This window comes from Corapipo altera, unplaced genomic scaffold, assembly GCF_003945725.1.
Source record: "Corapipo altera isolate COAL_440 unplaced genomic scaffold, ASM394572v1 98, whole genome shotgun sequence".
In the NCBI taxonomy this organism is placed as follows: Eukaryota; Metazoa; Chordata; class Aves; order Passeriformes; family Pipridae; genus Corapipo; species Corapipo altera.
Genome location: NW_020884914.1, coordinates 5,595,208 through 5,611,141, shown reverse-complemented (window position 1 = coordinate 5,611,141; position 15,934 = coordinate 5,595,208). Strand labels below are relative to the sequence as shown.

Here is a 15,934-nt window from a genome sequence, read left to right as displayed (position 1 = left end):
TCCGTTTATTGTGCTGCTGCAAGTGCTGCAGTGCTGAATCTATGTAATTTCCATTTTCCTGTAGCTTCCAAGACAAGGGCATAGTTAAATGATTTGTCAGTGCCATAATACTTAGCATAACCTGAACATGTATGAGATATGACATATTACCTGAAAATGAGTGTGAATGTAACTCTACAAACCAGTTTTTTGTTTGCTGTAAATACAGAAATGGTGTAGAGGAAAGTGTCTTACATGCGAAAAACATTTTTATGGGAATTAATCTCTCTTGTCTATCAGAAAGCTGCCTCTGAATGCTGTTACTGCAGCTGTGGAGAGTGAGGGATTATTTCAGTCTATGGGACAGGAGGAGGAGAGGATTGTTTGGTGGGTACCAGTCCAAGCATCTGAAACTACTGGGGAAGGCACTCAGGCTCTTGCTGACAGGCTTAGATTAGCCAGGACTATTGCTGGAATTCCCTGTCCCCCTAAAAATAACCTTGACCTGAGGAGTTTTTCTTAATTTGTATTTATTTGCTGGCTCAATGTCCCTGGATTACCCCGTGTGGCAAGTGAATTATTAATATGGAGCATCACAAACTTCCCAAGGAGTGCCCCATATGCAGCACTGGTCCAAAGCTGTTTAATTATTTGTTACTAGTTCAATGCAAGGCTTAGAAATGAGCTGGGGTGGGGGGCAGAAAAAGAGTATATTTGCAAAATACCTGCTTAAAATGGCATATTTATTTAGAACTCGGAATGTTGCCTTCTGGAAAAAGAGTTGTGTAAAATAAAACGTGCTGTGTCTGTGTGTGTGCCAGCCTGCCTCTCCTGGGCAGCTTCCCAAGAGGACCAGCCCTGCAGAAAGGGTTTGGAGTCCCCCAGTGCCCTCTGGGAGCACGAGGGAGCTTCGATCCCAGGTCAGCACGGGAGCTCTGGAACGGGAGCAGCCTAATGAGAGAAGAGGGAATGGGAATGGAATACAAATGATTGAAGGTGAATTCTGCTGCCTCCCTGCGCACTTTGTGTTTGTAGGATGTGCCCAGCAAAGCAGGAGTGGGGAAATGAGTGTGGGGTGGCTGAGCAATAACACAGAGTGGCTCAGGAGGAGGAGCAGAAGGAAGGAGAAATCAGTAAACCTGAAGAAAACCTGAGCACTTCCTACCTTTTCAGGTTCTCAGGGGCACAGCAGTGAGTGAGGATGTGGAGGCACTACCAAACTATACAGGGGCCAGGAAGCAGAAGGTTTGCTGGGTGGTTTTATTCCATGTCATTCTCAGTTTGAAGCTTCTCAAAGTGGGCAACAGTGACTGCTTTCCTTTGTGGGAAACGTAGAATTGGACTGCAGGCATTTGTCTGTGGGGTGATTTTGATGGTAGTTTGGCATCTGTGTAGATCTTGTAAAGTCCATTTCTTGGCATTTTCTGAGAAGCAGTTAAAGTTTACAATGGCTGAGCTGAAGGGAGAGTGGGTGATAGTCCTGTTTATACACTGCAGGGACAATTGGGTGCTCAGAGTGAAGTATTGGAGAATTACTATCAACTCCCTGAAATATGATCTGTCTACTGGATCACAGCACATCTCCATAAATAAGGGATCTAGAAGCTTAGGATCTGGAGGCACACTTGATGTTAACAATTAAAAGAAGTTCCCAGCAGTTACTCTCTGCTGTCATGGTCAGACATGCCTCAACTTCAGCTTAGCAAACTTTCATTCCCAAACATTAATAGCTTGGCTTTGACATGTAAATCTGATCTTATTGACAGGAAAGGCAAGACAAGAGGAGTCAGCCCTGGGAGACCTTTTCAAAATATAAATATGAATATGGTGGCTGTATCCATCAGGGAAGAGACAAAAATTTAACATGCCTACTGCTTTCTAGCATGTCCTTTTAAAAACAGAACTGTTTTAATTACTGACTGAATCTTCCACTTGTATTTATTGTGCCTGTATTTAGATACTGTGGTACTCTAAAACCTGTTTAAAACTCTTCCAAGCCTTTGTCTCTGTGTTGCAATAACAGCAGTGCAGCAGCTTATTCTCACACTGCCTGTACTGCAGTAATATTCCTGTTTTTTTCCTGCATTCTTTTCTCTTCAGCTGTAACTGCAAAGCCAAGCCCAGCCCCAAACTGCATTGTGTCCTCATTTGTGAAATGCCAGTCTGGATGTAGGAGAAACTTCCTGAGGGGTAGAAAACTGGGGATTTTATATTGCTTTAGGTCCTTCTAATGCAATAGAAAGTCATTTTTTGGAAGATGTCAAGGGAATTTTGGGTGGCTGAGAAATTTCATCCAAATTTCACGTTGAGGTTGTGCAAGCCTAGTTCAGGAAGTTCTGGAGTACTCAGCTGAGTTTCTGAGAGCCAGTAGCTGTATCATCATCCTGTCCTTCCCAACCCACTGCCTTCTAAAATAGGGATAAGAATACTGGCTTTCTCAGGGATCACTGCAGTAAGCCCAAAAAAGTGTGTAATTTAGTAAAAAAGGTCTAAGGCATAAGACGAAAATTTCCATAATCAAATGTTTTACTAATGGCTCCTCCAAGTGTAATTGTAGTGTTGGTCTTCACTCCTGATATGTGAAGTGCCAACTATTACGTTTAATCTGATTTTTTTTCCCCCCCCTCTTCTCATTTCAGGACTATAAATCTGATGTTATGACTCTGGTTTCCAGTGCCAAGAACAGTCCTCAAGGTCCAGTAAGTAAAGTGTTTTGCTGAATAGATTAGATTCAGCATTGCTGAATAATTAGATTTTTGTAACTGAGTTTAGATCTTCTTTTAAACTGTTTTGGTCATCAATCACTGGAACTGTTACCTGGGACACCTTGCTGCTTTTGAAGTGCCTGCACTTGAATTGGCTTAAATGCTCTTCAATACATGAATGTATAGGATAGGGAATATCTGTCTTACCAAAGAGAAGAAAACTGATTAGATTTGTTGCAATTAAGTTCATTGATAGCCCAGTGGCTCTGTCTTGGGTGCTGAGAACTGTATCATCTCAACACACACACTGTGCAAAGGAGGGGTAAAATCTGAGGGAATGGGAGGGTGGGTTGCAACTACAATCCCATATGGCAGTGATTTCCTCAGAGGAGGGTGGATACAAAACCAGAGAACAGAATTTGGTTCAGTTCAGTGCCATTGCAAGAGCAAAGTGTTCCCAAGAGCAATGCCACTGTTGCCTTGAAAACTGAGCAGGGCTGGACCGAAAGGGAACCACCTTAACCTGGCTTAAAAGATGGGAATCACCTGTCTCCCTACTGCACACTTCATTTTCCACAGAATATTGTACCTTGGCAGGAAATGTGCACCATAAAACAAGTTTATGCTGAGGTGTTGTAGGCCTGACTTACAGAGGTGCTGGTGATACTCAGCTCCATCTGATGTCACTAGGAGTTAATAATTCATTGCACTCAAGTCCCTTTAGTCTTTTTTTTCTCTCTCTAAAACAGTAATATTTTGCTATAGGGTCTCTCCAAGTGCCTCTCGTTGGACAGTGCCAGGAATTGATATTATGTCATTCTATACACATTCAGGTTTTCTTCCTCTCTTGTGATTATCTAAGATGTATCTCTTCAGACTTGAGGTCATAGGAATGTGGATTTATGTCAGACTAAGGAAATACACGGTATTCCAAGTGTTTGGCAACCCCTTTTTTCCTGTTTACAGGGATGATTAATGCAGTTTTAAACATGAACATCAAACATTAACAGCTCCTTGAAAGGAGGAGGTGTTCATCTCTCCAAATGAACACTGCCTTTCACTTAGACATCACTGACTTCTGAAGCTGCTTAGTCACACTGACAGAAATACAAAAATGCCTTGAAAGGTGAAAGAGCATACAGAATATTTTTAATTTATCTGCTGATTGACAGAATCCTTTTTTTACCCCGTATATTGAGTTTTGGAAGAGTATCTTTCAATACTTCTTTCTGCAGTGACTCTGATATCTCCTACTGGAACATCTTGCTACACAAAGTCACAGCCTTTCTGCTCGTTTGTCAGAAGTGAACTTGGAAAATAATGTTCCGAGAGGTGGAGGTTTATTTTTAGAAACTTGGTTTTTTGTGCTTCATATATTTGCATTGAAATTAGGTTCGTGTCGCTTAAAAATGAATGTTTTGATGAATGATGTAGTGTTTTTCTGGCTGAATGTGTTTTCTAAAACAGAAAATGGTCTGCTGCAAGCACAGGACAAGGTTTGATGAAGACCTGTCATTTTGTATTGAAAAGCTCCCTGTTCCCTTGGAAAAAGAGGGGTTGAGGTGGGGAATTTGCAGAATTTGGTGGTCAGACTTACCCTGGAAGCTGTAATTTTTAAATTTGTTTTATTATTCAATCCTTTAGTTGCCGTTGTCTGTAAGAAAGTGTCCTCAGACTTCAAAGCAGTGATTTAACAAGCAGCATTTCAGTTGTCTTCCTTGAGCCTCAGTAACTTAGACTTTTAATTATTGTATATTTTTGAGCAATGGGAAGAGTTATAAAGGCACAGCTCGCAGTGCATTTTGATGTACTGAAAGAGGTTGTGATGGGAAAAGGGTTTCCTGTTTTCAATGATATTTCTTATGCCACACAACCATGGCATAAAAATAATGAGTTAAGAGTTGAGCCTATTTCTCTTGAAATTACACTGTCTCTGTTGTTGCTTGGAAAATAGTTTGTTGTGATGGATGAGAAGGAATACATAGATTTTTCAAATGTGTTGCCAGATCATTGCTTATAGAACAATCTGGTAATAAAAGGAGAGTTGACAGATGAGAATTCAAATGGATCTGAGAATGAATTATTGAATAATGTCCCAGTTCCAGAGCCTGAAAGGCTTATTTTCATTTTTTTTTTTTAAATAATTGTTGGCTGCTTTTCCTGTTCTTAGTGACAGATCCTATATGAAAGTCTAATGCAGCTGCATCTCAGGCTGAATTCACTCCTGGGTTACATCACTGAGACTGTGTTGAAAGGGCTGGAGTTGCCATGATATAAAACTACAGCAGTGACTCAGATCTATCAAGCTGCATGTTTCTGGAGAGCTAAAGCTGCCTAATAGATTGTTTGTTAAATAATTCAGGATGTTTTCATTAAGCTGAGTGATTGAGCCTTTTAAAACCTTTTGTTCTCAAAGCTCATCAGACAACTGGTTATACCTGCAGAGCTAAGGAAATCCAACTGAAAAAATTACAGTTGGAAGCTTTAGGAAGTTGTAAATTTACTGTCAGTCAGAATCCGGATTTGGGCTGGATCCTGCCATTTCTGTCCCTTTTCCTCATGGCTTCCTCTAAGTGCTGTTCTCTTCTCTCTGCAGTTTCCTGCTCTTCTCTTGGGCTTCCTTAAAATCTCATTCCTGCTTATTCAAGGTTTATGTTTTCTAAACCGCTTTTGATTTTCCCCCAGTCTCCATTTCTGAAACTCTTGTCTATATATTGATATTTGATAACAAATATCATGTGCTGTTTTTAATCAAGAGATGCTGAGAAAAGGTAGTGGGAGTAAAATAGGACTCTTCAGGGTAATTCAGTAGGGACAATAATGATTTTTGCTGCGAAATAAAATCACTGCAAGAATTGCTGCCTGTGATCTGAATAGAAATGTACTGGTACCTGAAATTACCTCATCTCTGCTGCTGCTTTGGGAGGGATATCTATTAGCTGAGGAGAATGGCTTGCAAAAAAAAGTGGATTTCTTTAAATTTCCGATTTCTATTGAATGGAATGTATCTGAGCACCAGAATTCTTAAAAAAAACCAAACATTAAATGGACATGTCACTACCAGGGAGACAAAAATAGAATTGAAAGAAGAAGCAACTCTTCCCTGAGCATCATCACAGAGCACTGGATAATGTGTTGGGTGGGAGGGGAGAGTCTCCTGTTCAGGGGAGAAGGGAGAGTGCATCGTGCAGGCATCTCAGATGGCACTTGGGAGCTGATCTGACCTGTGAGAGTAAAACAAAAATAAATCTGGGGGAAATCTTGCTAAACTTGCTTTTATTTCTCACACTAATCTATACAACTACTGCAAAATATAGGAGATATTTTACAGTTCTATCAGAAGGATCAAAGAGTTGTTTATAGTGGATGGGATTCAGCATGAAGGCAAAACTTTCCCTGAGATGCCTAATGGGGGAAGATTTTGTCAAGTTTTGCATCACATTACTCAGCTGAGTATCCGGACAAACAAAATGATTTGCTGTGTTGATCCAGAGCAGATGGGAGAAGTCAGAAGCACTTAAAGAATCTTTTGTTCCTTACATCTCCGTTTTTTTACATTGCTCTTGCTCACTATTAATGCACATGGCTGGTTTTATCCCATCAGACTAGAGATTGTAATCCATATTAGCTGGATAAAATAATACTTCTGAAAATACTCCAACATCATTTAGGTGATGAGACAGACATCTAAACATTACTAAATGATACAACTATTACAGGCTGTATAGAGAAAACCCTTGAATCATAAATGCTACTTAAATATAAATGAAATTAAGGCAAAAATCTTATTCTTACATTCAAATTCCTGTAATATATCAGCACCCTTTTCCTCTTCCATCAGGTTATCACTTGTCTGTTGTTACTAAATCAGGTGCATAACTTGCTGAGTGTTGATTATCAGGGTTAACTTTGCCTGCAGTGGTAATGGTGTGGTGTGTACAGTGTTGGAACTGATTTATTACTCCTAGATTAGCAGACTTCTAGGATGAGTTGACAGAGGTTGATATTTTGAGGTTTCATTGGTTAAAATCAGGTTTGGTGTCATCTTGTCTGGCAGTAGAAATGATGCCCAGCAATTCCCTGTTCCAGCAGCCTGTCCGCCTTTCACTACCCAAGGTTCTTCTGCTTCTGTGCTTTAGCAAAGGAGGTGAAAGTCAGAGGAAATAAAATAAGAATAAACAATTTTCAACCTGCTAACAAGTAGGTGAATCCAGAAACCTGCTGAAATGCCAGGTAAGGTTTGATAAAGAATCCTTGAACCTCCTTGAGTATTCGCAGTTTTGCTGTGGAAAGAAAAGCTGGGGTTGGACAGCAGCTCAATTCAGAGAGGGAAGATGTGTTCAAAGGAAAGGATGTGTATGATTAAAGTCAGTGGAAGTTTTTTCTTTTTGTTGCTGCTCCCAAAGGATCAGCCACACTGAGAGGGGAAGGTTCTCAATTAGGTTTCATCCCACATTTTTTCTACTTGAAAGATTTAGGAAGCCACTCCAAGGGTTACGTGAATGGGGTTCTCTTAAAAGGAACTGCAGAACAAGCAAAGGAGAAAAGAGAAGCCTTTGCTGCTGTCAGTAATCAAATTTTGGTAGTTCTAAATATTGGAATTTAGCAGACTTTCAGGGAGGAGCTTGTGAGCACCCTCACGATCTAAGAATAAATGAATAGAGATTAAGAAAAAGCAAGAAAAGGCTGTGTCTGGATCAAAGTTGTGTAAAAGCTCCACAAAAGTTGATGGTTTTCACTGTCAGCAGCACTAAATTGGTTGTGGGGTGGAGAGTGCTCCTGTAGGTGGGATACAAGAGACTGTAATAAATAAGGTACAAATATAAATTTTGTACAGCCATTTTGTAAATCTCTACTTACATAATTCAAGTGAAACTAAATGGGGTGTGATAATTTTGCCTTCCTTGTCCTTTGAATCTTTTCCATTTGCTTAGTTTTCAGTGAGAAGCTGCAAAAATGTGCTACTGGAAAACAAATGAATAAAATTATTGATTTGCATGAATATTTGCACAGGCAAGACTCTAAACCATTGTACAGCTGCCCATCAAGCCAGTTCTGTTTAGCTGTGTCATGGGAATCCCATAACATTAGTTTTGATGCTTTTATCCTTCTCTTAGAGGCAAATAAATCAATCCATCATTAAGTTGAAAAGTATTTATAGTTGTTAATGTTTTCTTTGGTTTTATTCTGCGTTCTGCCCATGTTAACAATGTTTGTAATCATCAATACCCAGGATTTAAAAACCCGAAACCAAACAGCAAAGAAAACTTCAAAACAGAAAACATACTCCTAAAAGCCAACAGTAGAAACTTTTGGATAAGGAATATAAATTAGACAAGCTCCTTACAGCCTACCCCCAAAATGACCCCTTGTAGCTGCCCTTAATAGTTGTTCTATCACTTTACATGTGCATTGTGAGGTGCATTTAAGAGCCAACTGATGGATATTAATTTTCTGCCAGTTTTGAGCTGAATACTGGTAGGACAGTATGTGTGGCATAGTGGTCAAAATCAGGATCTTCTGTGTTGCAATAAACTGCAGTCTCATCAGGACACTCGGTTCAGTGGTTTTTGTCACGGGGGATGACAGCGGTGATGAACTGCGAGATTTAAAGCGTGATGACAAGATGCCATCTAGTGACAATTGGGAGGAAATTGTAGCTCACAGTCTGTACAGGAATGTTTGCTCCTCTTTTTGAGGATTCCCAGATTGTTCTTCAGAGCAGAAACTCGACCATTGCCATGTTGCTCAGAACTTGTCTTCCTGGAAAAATATTTTGCACTGGGTTCAGTTTGTGCTGCACTAAACGTGGGACCCTGGCACTCAGTTCCTTTGGTTCCTAGGCTTGCCTCTGGATTTGCTTTGCCAAGGCAAACACTGCCACTGCTGCTTCCCAGCTCACCTCATCTCTCTGGTAAGCCTAAAATGTGTTTCTTGGTCAGTTTGGTGTAGTGCTCTTACCTGGCAGAGACTGTATGTACTAATAGCAGAAGAGAAGCTATTTTGAATATAGAACATTTAAACTTTAAAAAAAAAAAAAAAAAAAACAAACTAGAGTAATTTAAACCTGTGAGTATTTGCATATTTTTCTATTCCTTATTGAAAGAAAGAAGTTTTTTTTCAGGTCTGGGGTTTATTGTCAGGAAAGTTATTTACTTTTAGTGGGAAAGCACCAGTTTGATAGAGATTGCAATGAGGTACCTGCTATTTAGGTAAAATGTGGAATGGCCTGTGTGCTTTGCTGGCAGTAAATGTGTGGTTTTCCTGAGGAGAGTCCAATCTGGTTTGGAGGGTGCTGTCTTATGGCATCCTGGGAGAATCATGGCTGAGGCAGTTTAATTTTGTTCCAGAAATAATCCTTATTGTGGGTTACTGGGAGTGCTCAGTGACCCTCACTGTCCCCTTGGCTGTATTACCTCAAGCGTGCCAGGAAAGTGTCCTTGTCTGTAGAAATGTCAAATGATACCAGGTCTTACAGGATGTAATTTTGACATCTAAGGATTCAAGTCAGCAGAGTCCAGCACGTGTCAGGTACCTCCTGAAAATGGCTGTAATCACTCTCTGCTTATTAACTTAACAGAGAACAGAATGTTCTGATATTGCACTTCTCAAAAAGGGACTCTTTGCAAACAGTGAGATCACTGAAGGAGTCATTGCATAGATGTCCTCACATCACAGATAACTTGGATATTCTTAACATGAAGCACAGGAACAGTTTGTTTGGGAAAGATCAAGGCACTTGCCAATAGGGGAGCGTTTTAGTAGGAGTCTGTCAGCCCCAGAATATGGATTTGTGGGTACCTGTTAGAACAGACATGGCCAAAATGAATTTGCATGTGTTCATCATAAGCACAAATTATGGGCAGAAATTAAAACAATTTACAATGATCCCATTTGGAGATCCTGGCAGTCTGAACGTGTTCAGGGTGAAGACCAAATGGCTGAAAACAGAGTGTGATGTTGATCTCTCGCCTTGACTGTTCATGTAATTCCACAGGAGCTGTGGAGGAAGTGGATGTGTGGAGGGATAAATTTGCTCCTGAGGAGATGGCTAAACATCCATTTAATGCAGAATAGTATTAAAAGAATGCAGGATGAAATAAGCTCCCCAAAGCAATCTCTAGTATTGATGTTTTTTAAAAAGGAAAGGGGTTATGAGAGTAATTGAAGCAATTGTGAGTTCTGCATGTTGCTCATCAGTGTTTTCCAATTTACATCCTAAGAAAACTGCCAGTAATTTCCTGCCTAAGTAAGATGGAAAATGCTGTTAAGAGCATGACAATGGTGGTACCTGGTGAGACTATCCTGTATGATGCTTTATTCCAGTATGGCCAGTTACAATTATTATAAACCTCTAAGAACAAGCAGATGTGCAATAATCTTTTTTGTGTGTTCCTAATTTTCCCCAACTTATGACCTAGTTATAATGGCTTGTTGGAAATCTCCATTTTTGCCTTTAATAACCTGTAATAAATATTCTTCCCAAGAAGAATAAGCAGGTTTTGAACCTGCACATTTTTGGGGCATATCTTAATTCAGTAGAATGGGGCTTCTGCCTACTAGAGGAAAATAAAAGGTTTCTAAGTTTCTACTGTTTTATTTTAAATTTATATGTAGGATTGGAAGAAATCTGCTAATTTTTCTTGTATGTATGCACAAAGCCACGGTAGAATAATTCAGAATTAAGGTCTATATCTAAGTATCTCATTAATGCCACATGATTTTTGATTACATGAAAGCTACTGAAAAATCTCACATGAGCAAGCTGCCAGTGGAATGTTTACAGTGAGTTATAGCTGTTACTAATGCCAAATATTGTCAGAGTAAACTGTGGGTTTCATTAAACATTTCTATAATGATGCTATCAAGGCCTCAAGCATCTGAAATATGGAAAACAAATGTGTGAAAGTACCAGTAAAGAGAAAAGTAAAACTGTGAGGCCTTTAGTGGATGTGCCAGAGTGTGGGTGTTTGTTATTCCATCTCCATTAATAAAAGACTTCATGACTGTAGTAACAAAATGTGAGGCATGAAGGCAAAGAACTGGGACTGAAGAGAAGCTGGGATATGATCCAAAGACACCCAAATAGCAGGGAAGAATGGTGAAGTTCTCTTACAGTATCTGAGAAAGCTTGAAATACCTGTTTTAAATTTTTTTTATAAGTGGAGTCACAACTCTAATATTGCTGGAAAATTCATTGCCAGCAATTAGGCAACAGATCTGAAACCAAAATGAGTATTTAAAGAACAAGAACTAGGGAAGCAAAAATGATTTAAAAATCGTAATAGCGCTGGTGTGCAGTAGTGAATTGAGAGTGAAAACCAGAATTAATTACCCACTTGAAGTGACATCTCCCAGTAACACAAGCTTCCATGGAATTCAGCTGCACTGGGAGCAGTGGCTCAGCTCTGGATCAGTGTGAGGGAAGTTTTGAGGTGAAAAGTATTGCTGGAGAAGACAAATATGTGGGGGGAAAAGATTTCAACCTGTTGCCTCTCAAGTAAACATCTTCTCTGTTATCCCCAGTGACATAAATATCCGAGATGTTGCAAATCCATTCTAGCATTCCTAGTGCCTGTTTGCTCACTAAATGAATTAATTCCTACAGAATATTGGAATAAATATTAAATATTGAATTCAACTCCTTTAGCATCATATACTGTGGATAATCTTCCCCCTCGGCTCACTGGGAGAGGGCAGGTGTAAAAGTTAATTAAAGTTAACTAAAGTCAAATTATCTTTTTAAGCTTGCAAAACAGTTTTTTCTTATTTTCAAGCGAATGATACTGTTTTCAGATCTTTTAATACATAAAATAGAAGAGCTACTTTTAAGTTAAAGAAATAGTATTTTTATTTACCAATAAAATAATTATTATAGTTGTTTACCCTTATTGGGGGAGAAGAGTCAGTGTTTTGACAAAAGTCTTGAAAGATATTACACAAAAACCCCCACAAATATTTTCAATTTTTTATGAATATTTCCTACTTTCTGGCTAAAAAGGTTCTGCTGTTTCAAATCAAACTTTACGTAACAATACATTGTTTAGAGCCCTGTATTTACAAGTAGAAGGTCAGATGACCCATTTGCCACCTGCATCTTTTGGAATACATATTTTATTTAATTTTTATGCTTACAAAATAATTTTGGGCAGAAAAGAACTCACCACATAACAATGTATAACCCATATCAGAGTTTACATGGGTCTGTTTTTCTTCCCCTCTTGTAAAACAGGTACAGCACCATCCCCCCTAATACTGATATATTGATATATCCCACTGGGGAGGGTGAAATCTCACTGCTATGTCTGCCTAAAGCGTGCCTTAATCATTGGGAGGGAATATTTAAATATATTATGACGAGCAGAAGCCACATTTTTCTTTACCTACCCCCCTGTGTGTGTCAGAAATCTCCCTTTTGTGTGTGAGTTCAGTGAACAACCACAGCAGCAGATGCCAGCTTACATGAGGTATTTGTCAAAGACACATTTGTAGCCTTCAGGTGTTGTGTCTCTGATACCTTGAAAATATTTTAAGACTACACTGTGTGCCTGCTATTAATGTTAATTTTAGGAGTCTTTTTATCTTTTCTCCTGAGTCCTAAATATGTCTTTGTGAATTCCTTTAGCCCTGAACTGACATATCTCTTCTTCTCAGTTAAAAGTACATTTATTCCGTTGAAAGAACTAGGACAGCACCTTTGTCACATACATATTTCCTACACTCTCTGATTAAAACTCAGGTGGAAACCAGGCGTGTTTGGGTATCCTCTAAGTAGTTGGTAGTTTGTAGTGTAAGGGCCTTTTATTGCTCTACACAAATAGGGTTTTTATAGGCCATAGGAAAAATATCATAACTTAAAAATTAATTTATTGCAGCTGGGCTTTGTGCAAGTGCAGCCAGCCCTTTTTTGTTTTATGAAAATACTGCACTGAATTTTCAAGGTTCTCTTTAAGACTATTAAGGGAACTGTCAGAGCTCACACTGCAGTGAGGGGGAATTGCAAAAAGGAACTGTGGTTAGTGGTTTTTGTGGTGTTTGTGGTAACCTGAAAGAAAGTAATTTAGGGGATAAAGGCTCTGTGTCCTTGTGTATCGTGGTATCCTGCAAACCCACGGCTGTGATCTCTGTACACCTGTGAACAGGTAACCCTTTAGGTCCTGACAGGGGGGTACAAAAAGCAAAGTATTCATGGCAAAACCCTGCAAAGACTGTCCAGTTCAGGTGTGTTCACATCTCTGAATTCTACCCACTCAAGCCATCAATGCACAGACAAACTCCCTCTTTTCACTCATGTTCGTATGAGATGTGTTCTTGTATTAAAAGGGCTGTTATTTCAACATTTTACCTCTGTAGAGACTTAGCAGGGGCCTAAGATGCATCTATCCTGCTTTGGGTTCATGGACTGTGTTGGAAGTGGCCTCATGATTTGTTTTCTACCCAGAGTTCTGCCTTTCTGAACATTTCTCCTTTCCTGAAGGACTGTTAGGAAGTGCTTTTTGAACAGAACAGATAAATACATTACACCTTAGTTCCATAAGCAAGATAAGGCAGCTGTCCAGGCTTGTATTTTTGCCCCTTTAAAAGTAAGTTGGAAGTCACATTTTATTTTTCATAGGAAAAGTGATATAGGTCCTTGAGCCCAAACTAACACCCAAATCTGGTGAGGGAGAGCCCTTGTGCTGCTGCTTTTATCATGCTGGTCCCAGGGGTCACTCGTGTAATGTGTTAATGCAGAGGAATTTGCTCTCCAGTAGGATCTCTAGACCTGCAGGCATCAGGGTGAAGTTCTGCCTGTTGATCAGAACAAAGTATCAGTGTTTTCTGCAAATTCTCATCTGATCTGAGCATTATTAGCAGTCTCTGAGCTCACGTGGGACTAATTTTCTGATTTCTCCTGATTTTCTGCTTTGACTAACCCTTCACTCTGTAGAGCACATGCTGTGCTGCTCTGCAGCACCCAAATCCAGGAGATGGCCTTTGCCAGGATTATCCCAGATCACTCTGAAAAGCCATAGAATTAATTGATTGTCTTGATTTAGGAAGCTGGCCAGGATATAAAGAATGAGGCGAAATATCCCACTACCACTTGTGTATTGTAAGAGAAAACCCACTGCATGAGAAAGCCAAAATTTCATGGTGCGAAGTCCATATTCTATTCCACAGAATAAATGGAAAGCAGAGAAAAACTGATTAACAAAGCAAATGGTGTGATTTAAATTTTGGACATCACAGCTTGTAAGGTGCCTGTGAACGTAATACATTCCCAGGTCTCCTGAACAGGGAGGTTCTGTCACAGATATTGGGTTATCAAAGGCTCTGCTTGGTCTGCCTGATATGGCTTCAAAAGTCTGATCTGCAAGTACAACCCAACAAAACCAAGGCAAGCAAATGTTCTACTGTGTTTGCAAAGGCCTGGATTTCGTGTTTTCTGTCAAAATAAGGACATCTCTAGTCTGTGTTTTTGAAATAGTGAATAATATAACTGAAAGTGGGCAGAATAAATGAAGTGAGATTGCAGAGCTCCTGTTCTCATGTCTAGGTGCCCTGTCAGGTGATTCCTTCCCCCTGTGATTTTCCTTTTTAATTAATTCCTGAATTACCTGAGGAACAGTACTTCTAAAAGGAAGTGGGTTACCTCAAGTTCAAGTTCTAGGTGTGAATACATACTATTTGAACATCTTTTTCTGTTTCAATTGTAACAGTATCTCTATGTTATGATGCAGTCTTTGTGGACTAAACCTTTTAAACTTCCTTTATTTCTCCAGGATTGGACAGGGAAACTCAGGTTGTTTGTCAAAGAATAATGTTTACCTACTCCATGCTCTTATTAGGGTGGGTTTTTTGGTCTGCCCATTCCCTGTGCAACACAGTCATGTGGAACATACTGAACAACTCTGAAATTCCCAGTAATTATGACAGAATCCTGCAATTTGACCTTGGCTTCTTATGGCACGATCTGATTTTACCAATCCTGATTAGCTGTGATAGCAGGTTGGCATAATTTCTACAGGCAAATTTGCTGTCCCCCTGTTGATAAATGAAGCTGCTGTCCCTGCAGGTAACATGTTCTCCCTGGGGACTGTTGTGGTGTCAACAGCATTTTGAAAAATTGCTCCAGAACTAAGAAGGACAGGGAAGTATGTTGGTACACATTTCACTCACCTATTTTTGCCTCTTTTTTACTTACTCTGTAGTCCTCTCAGTCTTGTCCAAGCCACTTAAAGAAGTTCTAGAAGATTTATTGTCAGTGGTATATCTCTTGCCTGGTTCTGTTTAGGAATACCAGCTCAAGGTCAGATTAATTGGAATGGACAATTGAAGGTTTTTGTCGCTTGATTTTTGAGAACTTGCACCTGATGACTTTACAGAGCATTTATTTCCATGTGTTGGGCAACATCTAAATGCTTGGTGCCATCAGCACAGCCAATTATTCTGCCTTACAACGAGGAAATCACAGAAATATAACAAGGAAAAAGAAAGACATTTTTTCTTTTTGGCCAAACAAAGCCTTGCCAATGCAAGAGCTTCTTTCCTGAGTGTGGTGGTGCTCCTTCATGACACAGAGAGGCTGTGTGTGGGTCATGGGTACTTTTTTAAAGAGCTTTTTCAAGGTGCTTAAATATTCTGTATTTATGCAGAACTTTGAAGGTTTAGGATTGAGTCCAAGAGCCACAGACATTACCAGTGCATGTTGTGCACGTAGTTAACCTTCAGCTCAGACCCTCTTTCCTCCCAAAGGTCTTCCATTTCAGGAGTGTTGGAGCTTGTGTTCTCTGTGTGTCCCAGGAAAGTGCCTTGCTGCTTTTGATGAAGTGTGGGTCATGTTTATGACATTTGTGTTCCAACAAATTAAGAGAGAGACTGTGATAACAGTTTGCCCTCCTCAGGCTTTGAGCCCCTGCTGTTCCCAGCATGACTGGGAACCACTCTGTGGCAATATTGGTAACACCAGCACAGGGCTCTGGGGCTCTACAACCCCCAAAATTGCTGAACCAGTCTTACAGCACAACACTAAAGAACAATTCAGAACTTACATACAACTATGGTGTGTAAGGAGTTTGGGGAATTTTTATTTTGCGATGTTTTCTATCCGAAGGACTTAAAATCACATAATTGAAATAAAAAGATTAGGGTTGATTCATTTTGAAAGGATACTGTAGCACAGCAAGCCTTTAGAATGGGATACTGGAATAAAACCCTGATGCAAACTTGCATCCAGTTACTGAAGTTGGAATTCTGTGTGTGTGGCC

General features: G+C 39.7%; 1 protein-coding gene across 12 annotated transcripts in view; it reads left to right on the top strand.

Moving 5' to 3' along the window:
- The window catches only part of RBFOX1 (RNA binding fox-1 homolog 1), a 1,158,532-nt gene that overhangs the window by 133,614 nt on the left and 1,008,984 nt on the right, over positions 1–15,934 (top strand). For all 12 annotated transcript variants that reach the window (XM_027654829.1, XM_027654830.1, XM_027654827.1 and 9 more), the window contains exon 2: positions 2,619–2,678. In XM_027654829.1, coding sequence (XP_027510630.1) covers positions 2,619–2,678 — 60 coding nt within the window. The remainder of the gene's footprint in view (positions 1–2,618; positions 2,679–15,934) is intronic.